Source organism: Rhinopithecus roxellana, chromosome 11 (genome assembly GCF_007565055.1).
Source record: "Rhinopithecus roxellana isolate Shanxi Qingling chromosome 11, ASM756505v1, whole genome shotgun sequence".
Classification (NCBI taxonomy): domain Eukaryota; kingdom Metazoa; phylum Chordata; class Mammalia; order Primates; family Cercopithecidae; genus Rhinopithecus; species Rhinopithecus roxellana.
This window is the reverse complement of record NC_044559.1, coordinates 54,166,893-54,186,828: the sequence shown is the minus strand read 5'-3', so window position 1 is coordinate 54,186,828 and position 19,936 is coordinate 54,166,893. Positions and strand designations below refer to the sequence as shown.

At 38.9% G+C, this 19,936-nt stretch overlaps 1 protein-coding gene across 1 annotated transcript in view; it reads left to right on the top strand.

The window, feature by feature from the left end:
* The window catches only part of CCDC7 (coiled-coil domain containing 7), a 502,976-nt gene that overhangs the window by 240,085 nt on the left and 242,955 nt on the right, over positions 1-19,936 (top strand). Inside the window, exon 22 of the mRNA XM_030940622.1 lies at positions 10,074-10,181. Coding sequence (XP_030796482.1) covers positions 10,074-10,181 — 108 coding nt within the window. The remainder of the gene's footprint in view (positions 1-10,073; positions 10,182-19,936) is intronic.

The following is a 19,936-nucleotide window of genomic DNA, read 5'->3' as shown; positions in this document are numbered from 1 at the left end:
TCTTTATAAGTCTCTAAGGACTTGCTTTATGAATCTGGGTGCTTCTGTATTGGGTGCATATATATTTAGGATGATTAGCTGTGTTGAATTGATCCCTTTACCATTATGTAATGGCCTTCTTTGTTTCTTTTGATCTTTGTTGGTTTAAAGTCTGTTTTATCAGAGACTAGAATTGCAATCCTTGCCATTTTTTGTTTTCCATTTGATTGGTAGATCTTCCTCCATCCCTTTATTTTGAGCCTATGTGTGTCTCTGTACGTGAGATGGGTCTCCTGAATATAGCAGACTGATAGTTTTTGACTCTTTATCCAGTTTGCCATTCTGTGTCTTTTAATTGGACCATTTAGTCCATTTACATTTTTTTAAAATTTTTTTTATTATACTTTAAGTTCTAGGGTACATGTGCATAACGTGCAGGTTTGTTACATATGTATACTTATGCCATGTTGGTGTGCTGCACCCATCAACTCGTCAGCACCCATCAATTCATCTTTTATATCATGTGTAACTCCCCAATGCAATCCCTCCCTCCTCCCCCCTCCCCATGATAGGCCCCAGTGTGTGATGTTCCCCTTCCCGAGTCCAAGTGATCTCATTGTTCAGTTCCCACCTATGAGTGAGAACATGCAGTGTTTGGTTTTCTGTTCTTGTGATAGTTTGCTAAGAATGATGGTTTCCAGCTGCATCCATGTCCCTACAAAGGACGCAAACTCATCCTTTTTTATGGCTGCATAGTATTCCATGGTGTATATGTGCCACATTTTCTTAATCCAGTCTGTCACAGATGGACATTTCGGTTGATTCCAAGTCTTTGCTATTGTGAATAGTGCCGCAATAAACATACATGTGCATGAGTCTTTGTAGTAGAATAATTTATAATCCATTTGGTATATACCCAGTAGTGGGATGGCTGGGTTATATGGTACATTTAGTTCTAGATCCTTGAGGAATTGCCATACTGTTTTCCATAATGGTTGAACTAGTTTACAATCCCACCAACAGTGTAAAAGTGTTCCTATTTCTCCACATCCTCTCCAACACCTGTTGTTTCCTGACTTCTTAATGATTGCCATTCTAACTGGTGTGAGATGGTATCTTATTGTGGTTTTGATTTGCATTTCTCTGATGGCGAGTGATGATGGGCATTTTTTCATGTGTCTGTTGGCTGTATGAATGTCTTCTTTTGAGAAATGTCTGTTCATATCCTTTCCCCACTTTTTGATGGGGTTGTTTGTTTTTTTCTTGTATATTTGTTTGAGTTCTTTGTAGATTCTGGATATTAGCCCTTTGTCAGATGAGTAGGTTGCAAAAATTTTCTCCCATTCTGTAGGTTGCCTGTTCACTCGGATGGTAGTTTCTTTTGCTGTGCAGAAGCTCTTTAGTTTAATTAGATCCCATTTGTCAATTTTGGCTTTTGCTGCCGTTGCTTTTGGTGTTTTCGACGTGAAGTCCTTGCCCATGCCTATGTCCTGAATGGTACTACCTAGGTTTTCTTCTAGGGTTTTTATGGTATTAAGTCTAACATTTAAGTCTCTAATCCATCTTGAATTAATCTTCATATAAGGGGTAAGGAAAGGATCCAGTTTCAGCTTTCTACTTATGGCTAGCCAATTTTCCCAGGACCATTTATTGAATAGGGTATCCTTTCCCCATTTCTTGTTTCTCTCAGGTGTGTCAAAGATCAGATGGCTGCAGATGTGTGGTATTATTTCTGAGGACTCTGTTCTGTTCCATTGGTCTATAGCTCTGTTTTGGTACCAGTACCATGCTGTTTTGGTTACTGTAGCCTTGTAGTATAGTTTGAAGTCAGGTAGCGTGACGCCTCCAGCTTTGTCCTTTTGACTTAGGATTGTCTTGGCAATGCGGGCTCTTTTTTGGTTCCATATGAACTTGAAAGCAGTTTTTTCCAATTCTGTGAAGAAACTCATTGGTAGCTTGATGGGGATGGCATTGAATCTATAAATAACCTTGGGCAGTTTGGCCATTTTCACGATATTAATTCTTCCTATCCATGAGCATGGTATGTTTTTCCATTTGTTTGTGTCCTCTTTGATTTCACTGAGCAGTGGTTTGTAGTTCTCCTTGAAGAGGTCCTTTACATCCCTTGTAAGTTGTATTCCTAGGTATTTGATTCTCTTTGAAGCAATTGTGAATGGAAGTTCATTCCTGATTTGGCTCTCTGCTTGTCTGTTACTGGTGTATAAGAATGCTTGTGATTTTTGCACATTGATTTTGTATCCTGAGACTTTGCTGAAGTTGCTTATCAGCTTAAGGAGATTTTGGGCTGAGACGATGGGGTTTTCTAAATATACAATCATGTCATCTGCAAACAGGGACAATTTGACTTCTTCTTTTCCTAACTGGATACCCTTGATTTCTTTCTCTTGCCTGATTGCCCTAGCCAGAACTTCCAAGACTATGTTGAATAGGAGTGGTGAGAGAGGGCATCCCTGTCTTGTGCCAGTTTTCAAAGGGAATTTTTCCAGTTTTTGCCCATTCAGTATGATATTAGCTGTGGGTTTGTCATAAATAGCTCTTATTATTTTGAGGTATGTTCCATCAATACCGAATTTATTGAGCGTTTTTAGCATGAAGGGCTGTTGAATTTTGTCAAAAGCCTTTTCTGCATCTATTGAGATAATCATGTGGTTCTTGTCTTTGGTTCTGTTTATATGCTGGATTACGTTTATTGATTTGCGAATGTTGAACCAGCCTTGCATCCCAGGGATGAAGCCCACTTGATCATGGTGGATAAGCTTTTTGATGTGCTGCTGAATCCGGTTTGCCAGTATTTTATTGAGGATTTTTGCATCGATGTTCATCAGGGATATTGGTCTAGAATTCTCTTTTTTTGTTGTGTCTCTGCCAGGCTTTGGTATCAGGATGATGTTGGCCTCATAAAATGAGTTAGGGATGATTCCCTCTTTTTCTATTGATTGGAATAGTTTCAGAAGGAATGGTACCAGCTCCTCCTTGTACCTCTGGTAGAATTCAGCTGTGAATCCATCTGGTCCTGGACTTTTTTTGGTGGGTAGGCTATTAATAATTGCCTCAATTTCAGAGCCTGCTATTGGTCTATTCAGGGATTCAACTTCTTCCTGGTTTAGTCTTGGGAGAGTGGAAGTGTCCAGGAAATTATCCATTTCTTCTAGATTTTGTAGTTGATTTGCGTAGAGGCATTTATAGTATTCTCTGATGGTTGTTTGTATTTCTGTGGGGTCGGTGGTGATATCCCCTTTATCATTTTTTATTGTGTCTATTTGATTCCTCTCTCTTTTCTTCTTTATTAGTCTTGCTAGCGGTCTGTCAATTTTGTTGATCTTTTCAAGAAACCAACTCCTGGATTCATTGATTTTTTGGAGGGTTTTTTGTGTCTCTATCTCCTTCAGTTCTGCTCTGATCTTAGTTATTTCTTGCCTTCTGCTAGCTTTTGACTGTGTTTGCTCTTGCCTCTCTAGTTCTTTTAATTGTGATGTTAGAGTGTCAATTTTAGATCTTTCCTGCTTTCTCTTGTGGGCATTTAGTGCTATAAATTTCCCTCTACACACTGCTTCAAATGTGTCCCAGAGATTCTGGTATGTTGTATCTTTGTTCTCATTGGTTTCAAAGATCATCTTTATTTCTGCCTTCATTTCGTCATGTACCCAGTAGTCATTCAGGAGCAGGTTGTTCAGTTACCATTGAGTTTCTTAGTCCTGAGTTCTAGTTTGATTGCACTGTGGTCTGAGAGACATTTGTTTTAATTTCTCTTCTTTTACATTTGCTGAGGAGTGCTTTACTTCCAAGTATTGGTCAATTTTGGAATAAGTGTGATGTGGTGCTGAGACGAATGTATATTCTGTTGATTTGGGGTGGAGAGTTCTGTAGATATCTGTTAGGTCCGCTTGGTGCAAAGTTGAGCTCAGTTCCTGGATATCCTTGTTAACTTTCTGTCTTGTTGATCTGTCTAATGTTGACAGTGGGGTGTTAAAGTCTCCCATTATTATTGTATGGGAGTCTAAGTCTCTTTATAAGTCTCTAAGGACTTGTTTTATGAATCTGGGTGCTTCTGTATTGGGTGCATATATATTTAGGATAATGAGCTGTGTTGAATTGATCCCTTTACCGTTATGTAATGGCCTTCTTTGCCTCTTTCGATCTTTGATGGTTTAAAGTCTGTTTTATCAGAGACTAGAATTGCAATCCCTGCCATTTTTTGTTTTCCATTTGCTTGGTAGATCTTCCTCCATCCCTTTATTTTGAGCCTATGTGTGTCTGTGCACATGAGATGGGTCTCCTGAATACAGCAGACTGATGGGTCCTGACTCTTTATCCAGTTTGCCAGTCTGTGTCTTTTAATTGGAGCATTTAGTCCATTTACATTTAAGGTTAATATTGTTATGTGTGAACTTGATCCTGTCATTATGATATCAACTGGTTATTTTGCTTATTGGTTGATGCAGATTCTTCCTAGCATTGATGGTCTTCACATTTTGGCATGTTTTTGCAATGGCTGGTACTGGTTGTTCCTTTCCATGTTTAGTGCTTCCTTCAGGATGTCTTGTAGGGCAGGCCTGGTGGTGACAAAATCTCTAAGCATTTGCTTATCTGTAAAGGATTTTATTTCTCCTTCACTGATGAAACTTAGTTTGGCTGGATATGAAATTCTGGGTTGAAAATTCTTTTCTTTAAGAATGTTGAATATTGGCCCCCACTCTCTTCTGGCTTGGAGAGTTTCTGCCGAGAGATCTGCTGTTAGTCTGATGGGCTTCTGTTTGTGGGTAACCTGACCTTTCTCTCTGGCTGCCCTTAAGATTTTTTCCTTCATTTCAACTTTGGTGAATCTGACAATTATGTGTCTTGGAGTTGCTCTTCTCAAGGAGTATCTTTGTGGTGTTCTCCATATTTCCTGAATTTGAATGTTGGCCTGCCTACTAGGTTGGGGAAGTTCTCCTGCATAATATCCTGCATAGTGTTTTCCAACTTCATTCCATTCTCCCCATCACTTTCAGGCACACCAATCAGATGTAGATTTGGTCTTTTCATGTAATTCCGTGTTTCTTGGAGGCTTTGTTCATTTCTTTTTACTCTTTTTTCTCTAAACTTCTCTTCTCGCTTCATTTCATTCATTGGATCTTCAATCACTGATACCCTTTCTTCCATTTGATCAAATCGGCTACTGATGCTTGTGCATGTGTCACATCATTCTCGTGCCATAGTTTTCAGCTCCGTCAGGTCATTTAAGGACTTCTTTGCATTGGTTATTCTAGTTGTCCATTCTTCCATTCTTTTTTCAAGGTTTTTAGTTTCTTTGCGCTGGGTACATATTTCCTCCTTTAACTGTGAGAAGTTTGATCGACTGTAGCCTTCTTCTCTCAAATCATCAAAGTCATTCTTCATCCAGTTTTGTTCCACTGCTGGCAATGAGCTGTGTTCCTTTGGAGCGGAAGATGCGCTCTGAGTTTTTGAATTTCCAGCTTTTCTGCACTGGTTTTTCCCCTTTTTGTGGTTTTTTGTGCTTTTGGTCTTTGATTATGGTGACATACTGATGTGGTTTTGGTGTGGGTGTCCTTTTTGTTTGTTAATTTTCCTTCTAACAGTCAGGACCCTTAGCTGCAGGTCTGTTGAAGTTTGCTTGATATCCACTCCAGACCCTGTTTGCCTGGGTATCAGCAGCGGAGGCTGCAGTAGATAGAATATTGCTGAACAGCAAGTGTTGCTGTCTGATTCTTGCCCTGGAAGCTTTGTCTCAGAGGTGTACCTGGCTGTGGGAGATTTGAGGTGTCAGTCTGCACCTAGTGGGGGATGTCTCCCAGTTAGGCTACTCAGGGGTCAGGGACCCACTTGAGCAGGCAGTCTGTCCGTTCTCAGATCTCAACCTCTGTGCTGGGAGAACCACTGCTCTCTTCAAAGCTGTCAGACGGGGACATTTACATCTGCAGAGGTTTCTGCTGTTTTTTGTTTAGCTATGCCCTGTCCCCAGAGGTGGAATCTACAGAGGCAGGCAGGCCTCCTTGAGCTGTGGTGGGCTCCACCCAGTTCAAGCTTCCTGGCAGCTTTGTTTACCTACTTCAGCCTCAGCAATGGCAGGCCCCCCACCCCAGCCTCGCTGCTGCCTTGTAGTTAGATCTCAGACTGCTGTGCTAGCAATGAGGGAGGCCCCATGGGCGTGGGACCCTCTGGGCCAGGCGTGGGACATAATATCCTGGTGTGCAGTTTGCTAAGACCCTTGGTAAAGCGCAGTATTAGGGTGGTAGTTACCCGATTTTCCAGGTGTTTTGTGTCTGTTTCCCTTCGCTAGGAAAAGAAATTCCCTTCCTCCTTGCATTTTCCAGGTGAGGCGATGCCTCGCCCTGCTACAGCTCTTGCTGGTTGGGCTACACCCACTGAGCCAGCACCTGACTGTCTGACACGCCCCAGTAAGATGAACCCTGTACCTCAGTTGAAAATGCAGAAATCACCAGTCTTCTGTGTCACTCACGCTGGGAGTTGGAGGCTGGAGCTGTTCCTGTTCGGCCATCTTGGGGGCCCCCTCTGCATCATTTCATGTTTGTTATATTGTGTTTCCATTTTAGTTTATCTTGAGATATTTTTGATTTTCCTTTTCATTTTCTCATTGACTCATTGGTTATCCAGGACTGTTCCACTCAATTTTTCCACATTTTCAATTTTCTGAAAAATTTCCTGTGATTGATTTCTAGTTTTATATCATTGTGGTAAGAAAAGATGATTGATATGATTTCAGTCTTCTAAAATTTGTTAAGACTTATTTTGTGGCCTAAAATATGACCTGCAGTCATACCTTGGAGATACTGCAAGTTCAGTTCTAGACCACCACAATAACACAAATATCACAATAAAGCAAGTTACACATTTTTTGTTTCATGGTACATATGAAAGTTATGTTTAAGGTCTAATATCCAATGTCTATAAGAAACTTAAACACATTTACAAAACAACAACAACAACAACAACAACAAACAACCCCATTAAAAAGTGGGAAAAAGACATGAATGGACACTTTTCCAAAGAAGACATACATGTGGCCAAAAATCATATTAAAAAACGTAACATCACTGATCATTAGAGAAATGCAAATTGAAACCATGAGATGCCATCTCACACCAGTCAGAATGGCTACTACTAAAAAGCCCCAAAATAACTGATGATGGCAAAGTTGCAGAGGAAATGGAACACTTATACACAATTGGTGGTTGTGTAATTTAGTTCAACCATTGTGGAAGACAGTATGATGATTCATCAAAGACCTAAAAACAGAAATAGCATTCAGCACAGCAATCCCGTTACTGGGTATATACCCAAAGGAATAGATACCATTCTCCTATGAAGAAATGTGCATATGTATGTGCCTGTTTGGTCCTCACTACTCTGTGCCTGAGTGGGTACCTAAGGTATAAGACAAAGTTCCCTTTACTTTTTCCTCTGTTTTTCTCAAGCAGAGGGAGTTTCTTACCATAGCCACCACAGTTGGAAATGTGCTGGGTCTCACCTGAAGCCAGCATATCTGAGAGTCTCACCCGATGCCCATAGCATACTACCTAGATCTTGCTGCTGATTATTCAAGGCCCAAGGGCTCTTTAGTCAGCAGGTGATAGATCTTGCCAGGACTGGATTCTTCCCTTGAAGGTGGCAAGTTCCCTTTTGGCCCAGGATGTGTCTAGAAATGTCATCCAGGAGCTAGGGCCTGGAACGGAGGCCTCAAAATTCTCCCCAGTGCCCTATCCTACTGTGGCTGAGCTGGTATCCAAGATACAAGATGAAATCCTCTTTATTCATCCCTCTCTTCTCCTCAAGAAGAAGGAAGGGGACTTTTTTGGAGCTGTGAGTTGCACTGCCTGGGGTTGGAGGAGGGGTGGCACAGCGCTCCTTTAGCTGTCCTGGCTTGTGTCTCAGTAGATGCCCCCTAAGTCCACTGGCTGTGAATCCAGCTCAGCAATAGGACTTGCCTAGGAGTTGCAGTCCTTGTGGCCTATATTGCCTTTCAAGTTAAGTTCCAGGGAACTTTAGCCCATGGTGGTGAGGCTTACCAGAACTCAAGTTCCAACAGCAGAAATATGCAGTTCCCTTTTGGCCTCTCTCCATAGGTGGGCATCAGCTGAGTTTAGCTTGATTTTTCTTTCTGCCATGACAGGGTAGCACTGAGTTCAATGCAAAGTCTCAAAATCACTGCACTGTTTCTCTCAAAAAGCACAAATAATTTCTCCCTGCACCATGCGGACACTGCTGAGCAATGAGGGAGGGAGGGCATTAGCAATTCAAGACTGTCTTTTCTACCCTATTCAGTGCCTCTTTCAACAATATGAAGTTAAAACCAGATACTGTGAGTGTTCAGCAGATTTTTGGTTCCTATTAAGGTGCTTTTTCATGTACCGATAGTTTTAAATTTGTTGTTCCTGCAAGGGGGATAATTGGTGTAACCTTCTATTTGACCATCTTGCTCCACCACTCTGGGTATCCAGGATAGCACTTTTATTAGCTACAGGAATCCTCACTATGTGGACTGTAGTGGGGCTCTGTGTCATGACCCCGTGACTATTAAATGATCATAAACATCTAATGGAGAGCCCCTCAATCTCTTCCTTGAGACCTCATTGTTGAGCAACTAGAGCCATAGATGTCTTTGAGAAGGGACTTAAATAGATGGTCCAGGAGTGAGTGCTCAGTTACATTTTTACATCACTCTAACTGCTAATGAAATATTGGTATCTTGGCAGTAGGTTCTTTTGTCTTGCATGGAAATTTTTCAGTTAAGATCTGGATTGTGCTGCTAACTATTTCACATCATCATGTTCAGTTGAGCTAGATAACCAATGAGAGTAGCACAAATGAACCTAGGTCTGAGTTTGGTAAATGATGTTATTTGTCATCTGCTGTTCTTACTCCTTATTGCTGAAGTAAGAGAACTATCAGGTAGCTTTCAGGGCACTTTGCAGGTGACTGGAAGAGTGGTCAAAAAAAGTTTTTCAGTGGCAGGGAACTCACCACAATTGGACAAAATTAGAGGCCAAATAGCAGCCAGCTAAGAAAGTAGAGGGTCTCATATGTATATAATACTTTCCCCCTACCCACTTCTTTATCCTTCTTGGACAAAGTGGCCATGGAAGGACATTCTGAATGAGGAGGTCTGCAGTGACATACCTCGTGACTGTCCTAATTAGTGACAGTGCCACTGTCCCTAATTAAATGTAACAGGAGTAACTCATTTAAGGTAAAGGTGAACTATTCACATCTCTTCTATGGTCTCTTTTGATTGGTGTGCAATATGATCCTGAGGACTCTACATAATTTTTCATCACACATGGAAAAATGAATAAAACATGAAAACATGCATTGTAGACATTTAGTGGTAGGAACATGCTTAGATTTAACAATCGTCATTGGATGCAATTTTGCATGTAGCGTCTATGCAAATTTTGGTCACCAACTAATTTGTTTTCTGGTTTATCTTTCTTGTGTTTCAATTTCTAAAAGTAAGTATCTCTTTATATTTATTTCCTAATGGGTAGCATACTTGATATCTTTCTTCTATTTCAATTTTTTCTCACTTAAACATTACCTTCTGTAAATCCCTCTAAATCAGGTTATAACAATCTTTTCATTACTTTTAGAGCTGCCTGTACAACTCTTTGTATCACATTAAATATTGTAGTTAATACCATAAATTATAATATATACCTTTTTATTAACCAGTCTCATATGCTTGTACATTTAAGTGCTTTTGAGTATTTTGCAATTAAAAGTATGCTGTAATGAATAAACTTCTACATATGAATTGTCATTGCTTTGCCTATGAATATATATTAATCTAAATTATAAATAATCAAGAACAAGTAGAGGCTAATATAAATATTTGATGCCAAGAAATATCAAAATAATGAGACGACTTCACCTCAGATCCTCTAAAATTATTGTCACTATTTTCATGTAACATCTAGAATTATAGTAATTTACTTATATTTTACATGTATAAAAATGAGACAGAATATGACTGTATACTTGTTATAAATCTGAAATCTAAAAATTTCATTATAGTTTTTTTATGTTTAGTGCACTAAATTTATTAATTTGTGTAGCTCATAATGATGTACCAGAAGAAAATCTTATGCTTGAACAAGACACAAAGTCAAAAACAGAAGTGGAAGTAAAGAAACAAAAATCTTTCCAAGATAATCAACTCAATAGTAAGTATGATAATTGTAGATAACCTTAAAATAATTTAAGATTAATTTTTAATTGCCAAGAAAAATTATATACATTCATCGTGTACCACATGGTGTTTTAATATCTATACACATTGTGGAATAACAAAATCAAGCTATTTAACATGTACATTACCTTGTTTATTTGTGTGTTGAGAAGACTTAAAATATCTCTTAACAATTTTTAATTATGCAATATGTTATTATTAACAGTACACATGATGTACAGTAGATCTCTTAAACATTTCTCATTTCCAGCTGAAATTTGTGTCCTTTGACCAACATTGCTTCAGTCCTCCCACCATCAGCCTCTTGTAACCAACATTTTACTCTCTGTTCCTATGAGCTTGACTTTTTAAAACTCCACATATAGATAAGATGATACAGTATTTGCCTTATTTTTTTTTCTCCCGAACAAACTTTTATATCTTTTTTTTTTAATTATTATTATACTTTAAGTTCTAGGGTACATGTGCATAATGTGCAGGTTTGTTACATATGTATACTTGTGCCATGTTGGTGTGCTGCACCCATCAACTCATCAGCACCCATCAACTCGTCATTTACATCAGGTATAACTCCCAATGCAATCCCTCCCCCCTCCCCATTCCCCAGGATAGGCCCTGGTGTGTGATGTTCCCCTTCCCGAGTCCAAGTGATCTCATTGTTCAGTTCCCACCTATGAGTGAGAACATGCGGTGTTTGGTTTTCTGTTCTTGTGATAGTTTGCTAAGAATGATGGTTTCCTACATGTCCCTACAAAGGACACAAACTCACCCTTTGTTATGGCTGCATAGTATTCCATGGTGTATATGTGCCACATTTTCTTAATCCAGTCTGTCACAGATGGATGTTTGGGTTGATTCCAAGTCTTTGCTATTGTGAATAGTGCTGCAATAAACATACGTGTGCATGTGTCTTTATAGCAGCATGATTTATGATCCTTTGGGTATATACCCAGCAGTGGGATGGGGTCATATGGTACATCTAGTTCTAGATCCTTGAGGAATTGCCATACTGTTTTCCATAATTGTTGAACTAGTTTACAATCCCACCAACAGTGTAAAAGTGTTCCTATTTCTCCACATCCTCTCCAACACCTGTTGTTTCCTGACTTTTGAATGATTACCATTCTAACTGGTGTGAGATGGTATCTCATTGTGGTTTTGATTTGCATTTCTCTGATGGCCAGTGATGATGAGCATTTTTTCATGTGTCTGTTGGCTGTATGAATGTCTTCTTTTGAGAAATGTCTGTTCATATCCTTTGCCCTCTTTTTGATGGGGTTGTTTGTTTTTTTCTTGTATATTTGTTTGAGTTCTTTGTAGATTCTGGATATTAGCCCTTTGTCAGATGAGTAGATTGCAAAAATTTTCTCCCACTCTGTAGGTTGCCTGTTCACTCGGATGGTAGTTTCTTTTGCTGTGCAGAAGCTCTTTAGTTTAATTAGATCCCATTTGTCAATTTTGGCTTTTGCTGCCGTTGCTTTTGGTATTTTAGACATGAAGTCCTTGCCCATGCCTATGTCCTGAATGGTACTACCTAGGTTTTCTTCTAGGGTTTTTATGGTGTTAGGTCTAACATTTAAGTCTCTAATCCATCTTGAATTAATTTTCGTATAAGGAGTAAGGAAAGGATCCAGTTTCAGCTTTCTACTTATGGCTAGCCAATTTTCACAGCACCATTTATTAAATAGGGAATCCTTTCCCCATTTCTTGTTTCTCTCAGGTTTGTCAAAGATCAGATGGCTGTACATATGTGGTATTATTTCTGAGGACTCTGTTCGGTTCCATTGGTCTATATCTCTGTTTTGGTACCAGTACCACACTGTTTTGGTTACTGTAGCCTTGTAGTATAGTTTGAAGTCAGGTAGCGTGATGCCTCCAGCTTTGTTCTTTTGACTTAGGATTTTCTTGGCAATGCGGGCTCTTTTTTGGTTCCATATGAACTTGAAAGCAGTTTTTTCCAATTCTGTGAAGAAACTCATTGGTAGCTTGATGGGGATGGCATTGAATCTATAAATAACCTTGGGCAGTTTGGCCATTTTCACGATATTGATTCTTCCTATCCATGAGCATGGTATGTTCTTCCATTTGTTAGTGTCCTCTTTTATTTCACTGAGCAGTGGTTTGTAGTTCTCCTTGAAGAGGTCCTTTACATCCCTTGTAAGTTGGATTCCTAGGTATTTTATTCTCTTTGAAGCAATTGTGAATGGAAGTTCATTCCTGATTTGGCTCTCTGCTTGTCTGTTACTGGTGTATAAGAATGCTTGTGATTTTTGCACATTGATTTTGTATCCTGAGACTTTGCTGAAGTTGCTTATCAGCTTAAGGAGATTTTGGGCTGAGACGATGGGGTTTTCTAAATATACAATCATGTCATCTGCAAACAGGGACAATTTGACTTCTTCTTTTCCTAACTGAATACCCTTGATTTCTTTCTCTTGCCTGATTGCCCTAGCCAGAACTTCCAAGACTATGTTGAATAGGAGTGGTGAGAGAGGGCATCCCTGTCTTGTGCCAGTTTTCAAAGGGAATTTTTCCAGTTTTTGCCCATTCAGTATGATATTGGCTGTGGGTTTGTCATAAATAGCTCTTATTATTTTGAGGTACATTCCATCAATACCGAATTTATTGAGCGTTTTTAGCATGAAGGGCTGTTGAATTTTGTCAAAAGCCTTTTCTGCATCTATTGAGATAATCATGTGCTTCTTGTCTTTGGTTCTGTTTATATGCTGGATTACATTTATTGATTTGCGAATGTTGAACCAGCCTTGCATCCCAGGGATGAAGCCCACTTGATCATGGTGGATAAGCTTTTTGATGTGCTGCTGAATCCGGTTTGCCAGTATTTTATTGAGGATTTTTGCATCGATGTTCATCAGGGATATTGGTCTAAAATTCTCTTTTTTTGTTATGTCTCTGCCAGGCTTTGGTATCAGGATGATGTTGGCCTCATAAAATGAGTTAGGGAGGATTCCCTCTTTTTCTGTTGATTGGAATAGTTTCAGAAGGAATGGTACCAGCTCCTCCTTGTACCTCTGGTAGATTTCAGCTGTGAATCCATTCGGTCCTGGACTTTTTTTGTTGGTAGGGTATTAATTATTGCCCCAATTTCAGAGCCTGCTATTGGTCTATTCAGGGATTCAACTTCTTCCTGGTTTAGTCTTGGAAGAGTGCAAGTGTCCAGGAAATTATCCATTTCTTCTAGATTTTCTAGTTTATTTGCATAATGGTGTTTATAGTATTCTCTGATGGTAGTTTGTATTTCTGTGGGGTCCGTGGTGATATCCCCTTTATCATTTTTTATTGCGTCTATTTGATTCTTCTCTCTTTTCTTCTTTATTAGTCTTGCTAGCGGTCTGTCAATTTTGTTGATCTTTACAAAAAACCAACTCCTGGATTCATTGATTTTTCGAAGAGTTTTTTGTGTCTCTATCTCCTTCAGTTCTGCTCTGATCTTAGTTATTTCTTGCCTTCTGCTAGCTTTTGAATGTGTTTGCTCTTGCTTCTCTAGTTCTTTTAATTGTGATGTTAGAGTGTCAATTTTAGATCTTTCCAGCTTTCTCTTGTGGGTATTTAGTGCCATAAATTTCCCTCTACACACTGCTTTAAATGTGTCCCAGAGATTCTGGTATGTTGTATCTTTGTTCTCATTGATTTCAAAGAACATCTTTATTTCTGCCTTCATTTTGTTATGTACCCAGTAGTCATTCAGGAGCAGGTTGTTCAGTTTCCATGTAGTTGAGCAGTTTTGATTGGGTTTCTTAGTCCTGAGTTCTAGTTTGATTGCACTGTGGTCTGAGAGACAGTTTGTTATAATTTCTGTTCTTTTACATTTGCTGAGGATTGCTTTACTTCCAATTATGTGGTCAATTTTGGAATAAGTGTGATGAAGTGCTGAGAAGAATGTATATTCTGTTGATTTGGGGTGGAGAGTTCTATAGATGTCTATTAGGTCCGCTTGGTGCAGAGATGAGTTCAATTCCTGCATATCCTTGTTAAGTTTCTGTCTCGTTGATCTGTCTAATGTTGACAGTGGAGTGTTGAAGTCTCCCATTATTATTGTATGGGAGTTTAAGTCTCTTTATAAGTCTCTAAGGACTTGCTTTATGAATCTGGGTGCTCCTGTATTGGGTGCATATATATTTAGGAGAGTTAGCTCTTCCTGTTGAATTGATCCCTTTACCATTATGTAATGGCCTTCTTTGTCTCTTTTGATCTTTGATGGTTTAAAGTCTGTTTTATCAGAGACTAGGATTGCAATCCCTGCTTTTTTTTGTTCTCCATTTGCTTGGTAGATCTTCCTCCATCCCTTTATTTTGAGCCTATGTATGCCTCTGCATGTGAGATGGGTCTCCTGAATACAGCAGACTGATGGGTCTTGACTCTTTATCCAGTTTGCCAGTCTGTGTCTTTTAATTGGAGCATTTAGTCCATTAACATTTAAGGTTAATATTGTTATGTGTGAACGTGATCCTGCCATTATGATATTAACTGGTTATTTTGCTCGTTAGTTGATGCAGTTTCTTCCTAGCCTGGATGGTCTTTACATTTTGGCATGTTTTTGCAATGGCTGGTACCGGTTGTTCCTTTCCATGTTTAGTGCTTCCTCCGGGGTCTGTTGTAAGACAACCCTGGTGGTGACAAAATCTCTAAGCATTTGCTTATCTGTAAAGGATTTTATTTCTCCTTCACTTATGAAACTTAGTTTGGCTGGATATGAAATTCTGGATTGAAAATTCTTTTCTTTAAGGATGTTGAATATTGGCCCCCACTCTCTTCTGGCTTGCAGAGTTTCTGCCGAGAGGTCTGCTGTTAGTCTGATGGGCTTCCCTTTGTGGGTAACCCGCCCTTTCTCTCTGGCTGCCCTTAAGATTTTTTCCTTCATTTCAACTTTGGTGAATCTGGCAATTATGTGTCTTGGAGTTGCTCTTCTCGAGGAGTATCTTTGTGGTGTTCTCCGTATTTCCTGAATTTGAATGTTGGCCTGCCCTACTAGGTTGGGGAAGTTCTCCTGGATGATATCCTGAAGAGTGTTTTCCAACTTGGTTCCATTTTCCCCCTCACTTTCAGGCACCCCAATCAGACTGTAGATTTGGTCTTTTTACATAATCCCATACTTCTTGCAGGCTTTGTTCCTTTCTTTTTCTTCTTTTTTCTTTTGGTTTCTCTTCTCGCTTCATTTCATTCATTTGATCCTCAATTGCTGATACTCTTTCTTCTGGTTGATCGAGTCGGTTACTGAAGCTTGTGCATTTGTCACGTATTTCTCATGTCATCGTTTTCATCTCTGTCATTTCGTTTATGACCTTCCCTGCATTAATTATTCTAGCTATCAATTCTTCCACTCTTTTTTCAAGATTTTTAGTTTCTTTGCGCTGGGTATGTAATTCCTCCTTTAGCTCTGAGAAGTTTGATGGACTGAAGCCTTCTTCTCTCATCTCGTCAAAGTCATTCTCTGATCAGCTTCGATCCATTGCTCGCGATGAGCTGCGCTCCTTTGCAGGGGGAGATGTGCTCTTATTTTTTGAATTTCCAGCTTTTCCGCCCTGCTTTTTCCCCATCTTTGTGGTTTTATCTGCCTCTGGTCTTTGATGATGGTGACGTACTGATGGGGTTTGGTGTAGGTGTCCTTCCTGTTTGATAGTTTTCCTTCTGACAGTTAGGACCCTCAGCTGTAGGTCTGTTGGAGATTGCTTGAGGTCCACTCCAGACCCTGTTTGCCTGGGTATCAGCAGCAGAGGTTGCAGAAGATAGAATATTGCTGAACAGCGAGTGTACCTGTCTGATTCTTACTTTGGAAGCTTCCTCTCAGGGGTGTACTCCACCCTGTGAGGTGTGGGGTGTCAGACTGCCCCTAGTGGGGGATGTCTCCCAGTTAGGCTACTCAGGGGTCAGGGACCCGCTTGAGCAGGCAGTCTGTCCCTTCTGAGATCTCAACCTCTGTGTTGGGAGATCCACTGCTCTTTTCAAAGCTGTCAGACAGAGTCGTTTGCGTCTGCAGAGGTTTCTGATTCTTTGTTGTTGTTGTTGTTGTTGTTGTTGTTTAGCTGTGCCCTGTCCACAGAGGTGGATTCTACAGAGACAGGCCGGTTTCCTTGAGCTGCTGTGAGCTCCACCCTGTTTGAGCTTCCAAGCGGCTTTTTTTGCCTACTTAAGCCTCAGTAATGGCAGGCGCCCCTCCCCCAGCCTCGCTGCTGCCTTGCAGTTCGATCGCAGACTGCTGTGCTAGCAATGAGGGAGGCTCTGTGGGTGTGGGACCCTCCCGGCCAGGTGTGGGATATAATCTCCTGGTGTGCCCGTTTGCTTAAAGCACAGTATTCGGGTGGGAGTTACCCGATTTTCTAGGTGTTGTGTGTCTCAGTTCAGCTGGCTAGGAAAAGGGATTCCCTTCCCCCTTGCGCTTCCCAGGTGAGGCGATGCCTCGCCCTGCTTCAGCTCTTGCTGGTCGGGCTGCAGCAGCTGACCAGCACCGATTGTCCGGCACTCCCTAGTGAGATGAACCCAGTACCTCGGTTGAAAATGCAGAAATCACTGGTCTTCTGTGTCGCTCGCGCTGGGAGTTGGAGACTGGAGCTGTTCGTCTTCGGCCATCTTGCTCCGCCCCTCCAGTATTTGTTTTAAGTGACTGGCTTACTTTATTTAACATTATGTTCTCCACGTTCATACATATTATCACAAATGACAGAATTTACTTCCTTTATTAAAGGCTCATTTTCCTTTTCTTGGACTGTGGCTGGACACTAAGTTTGATTCCGTGTCTTGGCTATTGTGAGTAATGTTACTGTGAACATGGGAGTACAAATATCTCTTTTACATACTGATTTAATATCCTTTGGAGGTATATCCAGAAGTAAAATTGTGGATAATATTGTAGTTCTATTTTAAATTTTTTGAGGAATCCCTGTAGTGTTTTCCATTATGGCTTTACTAATTTACATTCCTACCAACAGCATACAAGGGTTCCCTTCTCTTCACATCTTTGCAAGCACTTATCTTCCATCTTTTTGATAATAGTTACTTTAATGTGTGGGAAGTGGTATTTCATTGTGGTTTTAATTTGCATGTCCCTGATGATTAGTGATGTTGAACAGTTGTTCATATAGCTGTTGGCTATTTGCATGTCTTCATTAGAGAAATGTCTATTCAGATCCCATGCTCATCTTTTATTTGGTTGATTGTTTTCTAACTATTGAGTTGTTTGAGCTGCTTCTGTAAATTGGATCTTAACTGCTTATCAGATTTATGATTTGCAAATGGTTTCTCTCATGAAGTAAGCTATTTCTTCATACTGTTAATTGTTTGCTTTGCTGTGCAGAACTTTTTAGTTTGGTTTAATACCATTTACTTATTTTTGCTATTATTATCTTTTTTATTACCTTGCTTTTGCAGGCATATCCAAAAAATCTTTGTCCAGATCAACATAATCGAGTGTTTCTCATGTTTTCTTCTAGCAATCCTAGTTTCAGATCCTAAATATATGTCATTAATCCAATTTGAGTTGATTTTTGTATGTAGTGTGAGATGAAGGTATAATTTTATTCTTCTGCATGTGGATATCTAGTTTTTCAACACCATTGTGTATTTTATTCCATTGATCTACGTGTCTGTTTTTATACCAGTACTATGCTGTCTTGTTTGCTGTAAGTAAGCTAAATAATATGTTTTAAAATTAGGGTGTACAATGCCTCCTGCTTTGTTTTTCTTGCTCAAGATTGCTTCGGCTATTCAGGGTCTTTTATGGTTACATACGAATTGTTGGATTTTTTCTATTTATATCAAAAAATGTTATTGGGATTTTGATAGGGATTAAATTCATAACTGATGGGCATTATAACAATATTAATACTTCCAATCCAGGAACCTGGGATATCTTTTTATTTGTTTGTGCTTTCTTAAACTTCTTTTACTAATGTTTTGTGATTTTCATTGTAGAACTTTTTTTCCTCCTTGTTTAAGTTTATTCCTAGGAATTTTTTTTTTGTAGATATTGTAAATGAGATTTTTTGGATTTCTTTTACAGACAGTTCATTGTTAGAGTATAGGAACACTACTAATGTTTGTGTGTTGACTTTCTACCTTGAAAATTTTTTTAATTTAATCGTTTGTTCTAACAGATTTTTGGTGGAGTCTTTAGAGTTTTCTATATGTTAGTTTATGTTATCTGACCAAGATAATTTTACTTCCTCCATCCAATCTGAATGCCTTCTGTTTCTTTTTTTTCCCCATAATTTATTTGCCTGGGGCTTCCAGTGCTCTGTAGAACAGAAGTGGTGAGAATAAGCATCCTTGTCTTGTTTCTTATCTTAGAAGAAAAGCTCTCAACTTACTACCATTAAGTATAATGTTAGCTGTGGCTTGTTTGTTGTATATGGCTTTTATTGTGGTGAGGTACAATCCTCCTATACCTAACTGGTTCAAAGTTTGTTTTTGAAATTTTTTTGAATTTTAATGGATGTTTTTTCTGCATCTATTGAGATTATCATGTAGTTTTTGTCCCCCATTCTGTTAATGTGATGCATCACATTTATTGCTTTATGTTGAACCATCCTTGCACCCAGGAGATAAATCACACTTGATTATGGTGAATTATTCTTTAAATGTGCTATTAAATTTAGTTTGTTAGTATTTTGTTGAGGTTTTCCATGATCATCAGAGATATTGACCTTTAATTGTCTTTTCTTGTAGTGTCCTTGTCTGGCTGTGGTATCAGTAATGCTGGCCTCCTAAAATGAGTTTGGAAGTGATCTCTCTTCTATTTTTTTGAAAAATTTGAGGGTCATTAGCATTAATTCTTCTTAAAACATTGGGTAGAATTTAGCAGTGTATCCATGAGGCCTTAGCTTTTCTTTAATACAGTACTTTATATTAGTGATTTAATCTCCTTACTCATTATTGGTTTATTCATATTTCTCTTCTTCATGATTCAGTCATAGTAGGTCGCATGTGTCTAGGAATTATTCATTTCTCCTGGGTTATTGAAATTGGTGGTATATAATTATTCATAGTAGCCTCTCGTGATCTTTTGTATCTCTGTGACATCAGTAGTGATAGTTCTTCTTTTATTCCTGATTTTGAGTCTTTTCTCTTTGTTAGTTTCATTAAAGGTTTGTTGATTTTGTTTGTCTTTTCAAAATACCAGCTGTTAGCTTTGTTGATCTTTTCTGTTTTTTATCCCTTCTATTGTTTTTGTAGTATCTATTTTGTTTATTTCTTGCATGATCTTTATTATTTTCTTCCTTCTATAAACTTTGGGTTTAGTTTGTTCTGTTTTCCTTAGTTTCTTGTGGTGTAACATTAGGTTGTTTATTTGGGATCTTTTATTTAATGTGGGCTTTTAGTTCTATAAATGGTACAATTGTACAGTGTGTTTGTGTTTTAAGCTGTGTTATTACAAAAGAGTAAAAAAGTAAAAAACATTAAAAAGTTTATTAAATTAAAAAGTTATAGTAAACTCGGGTTAATTTATTATTGAATAAAGAAAATTTATTCAAAATTTAGTGTAACCCAAGTATGCAGTGTTTATTAAGTCTACAGTAGTGCACAGTAATGTCCTAGGCCTTCACATTCACTTACCACTCACTCACTGACTCACTCAGAGTAACTCTTAGTTCTGCAATCTACCTTGATAGTAAGTACTCTATACAGACATATCAGTTTTAAAACCTTTTACACCATATTTGTGCTATGTTTTTCTAATTTTTCTGTTTAGAGACACACGTGTTTACCATTGTA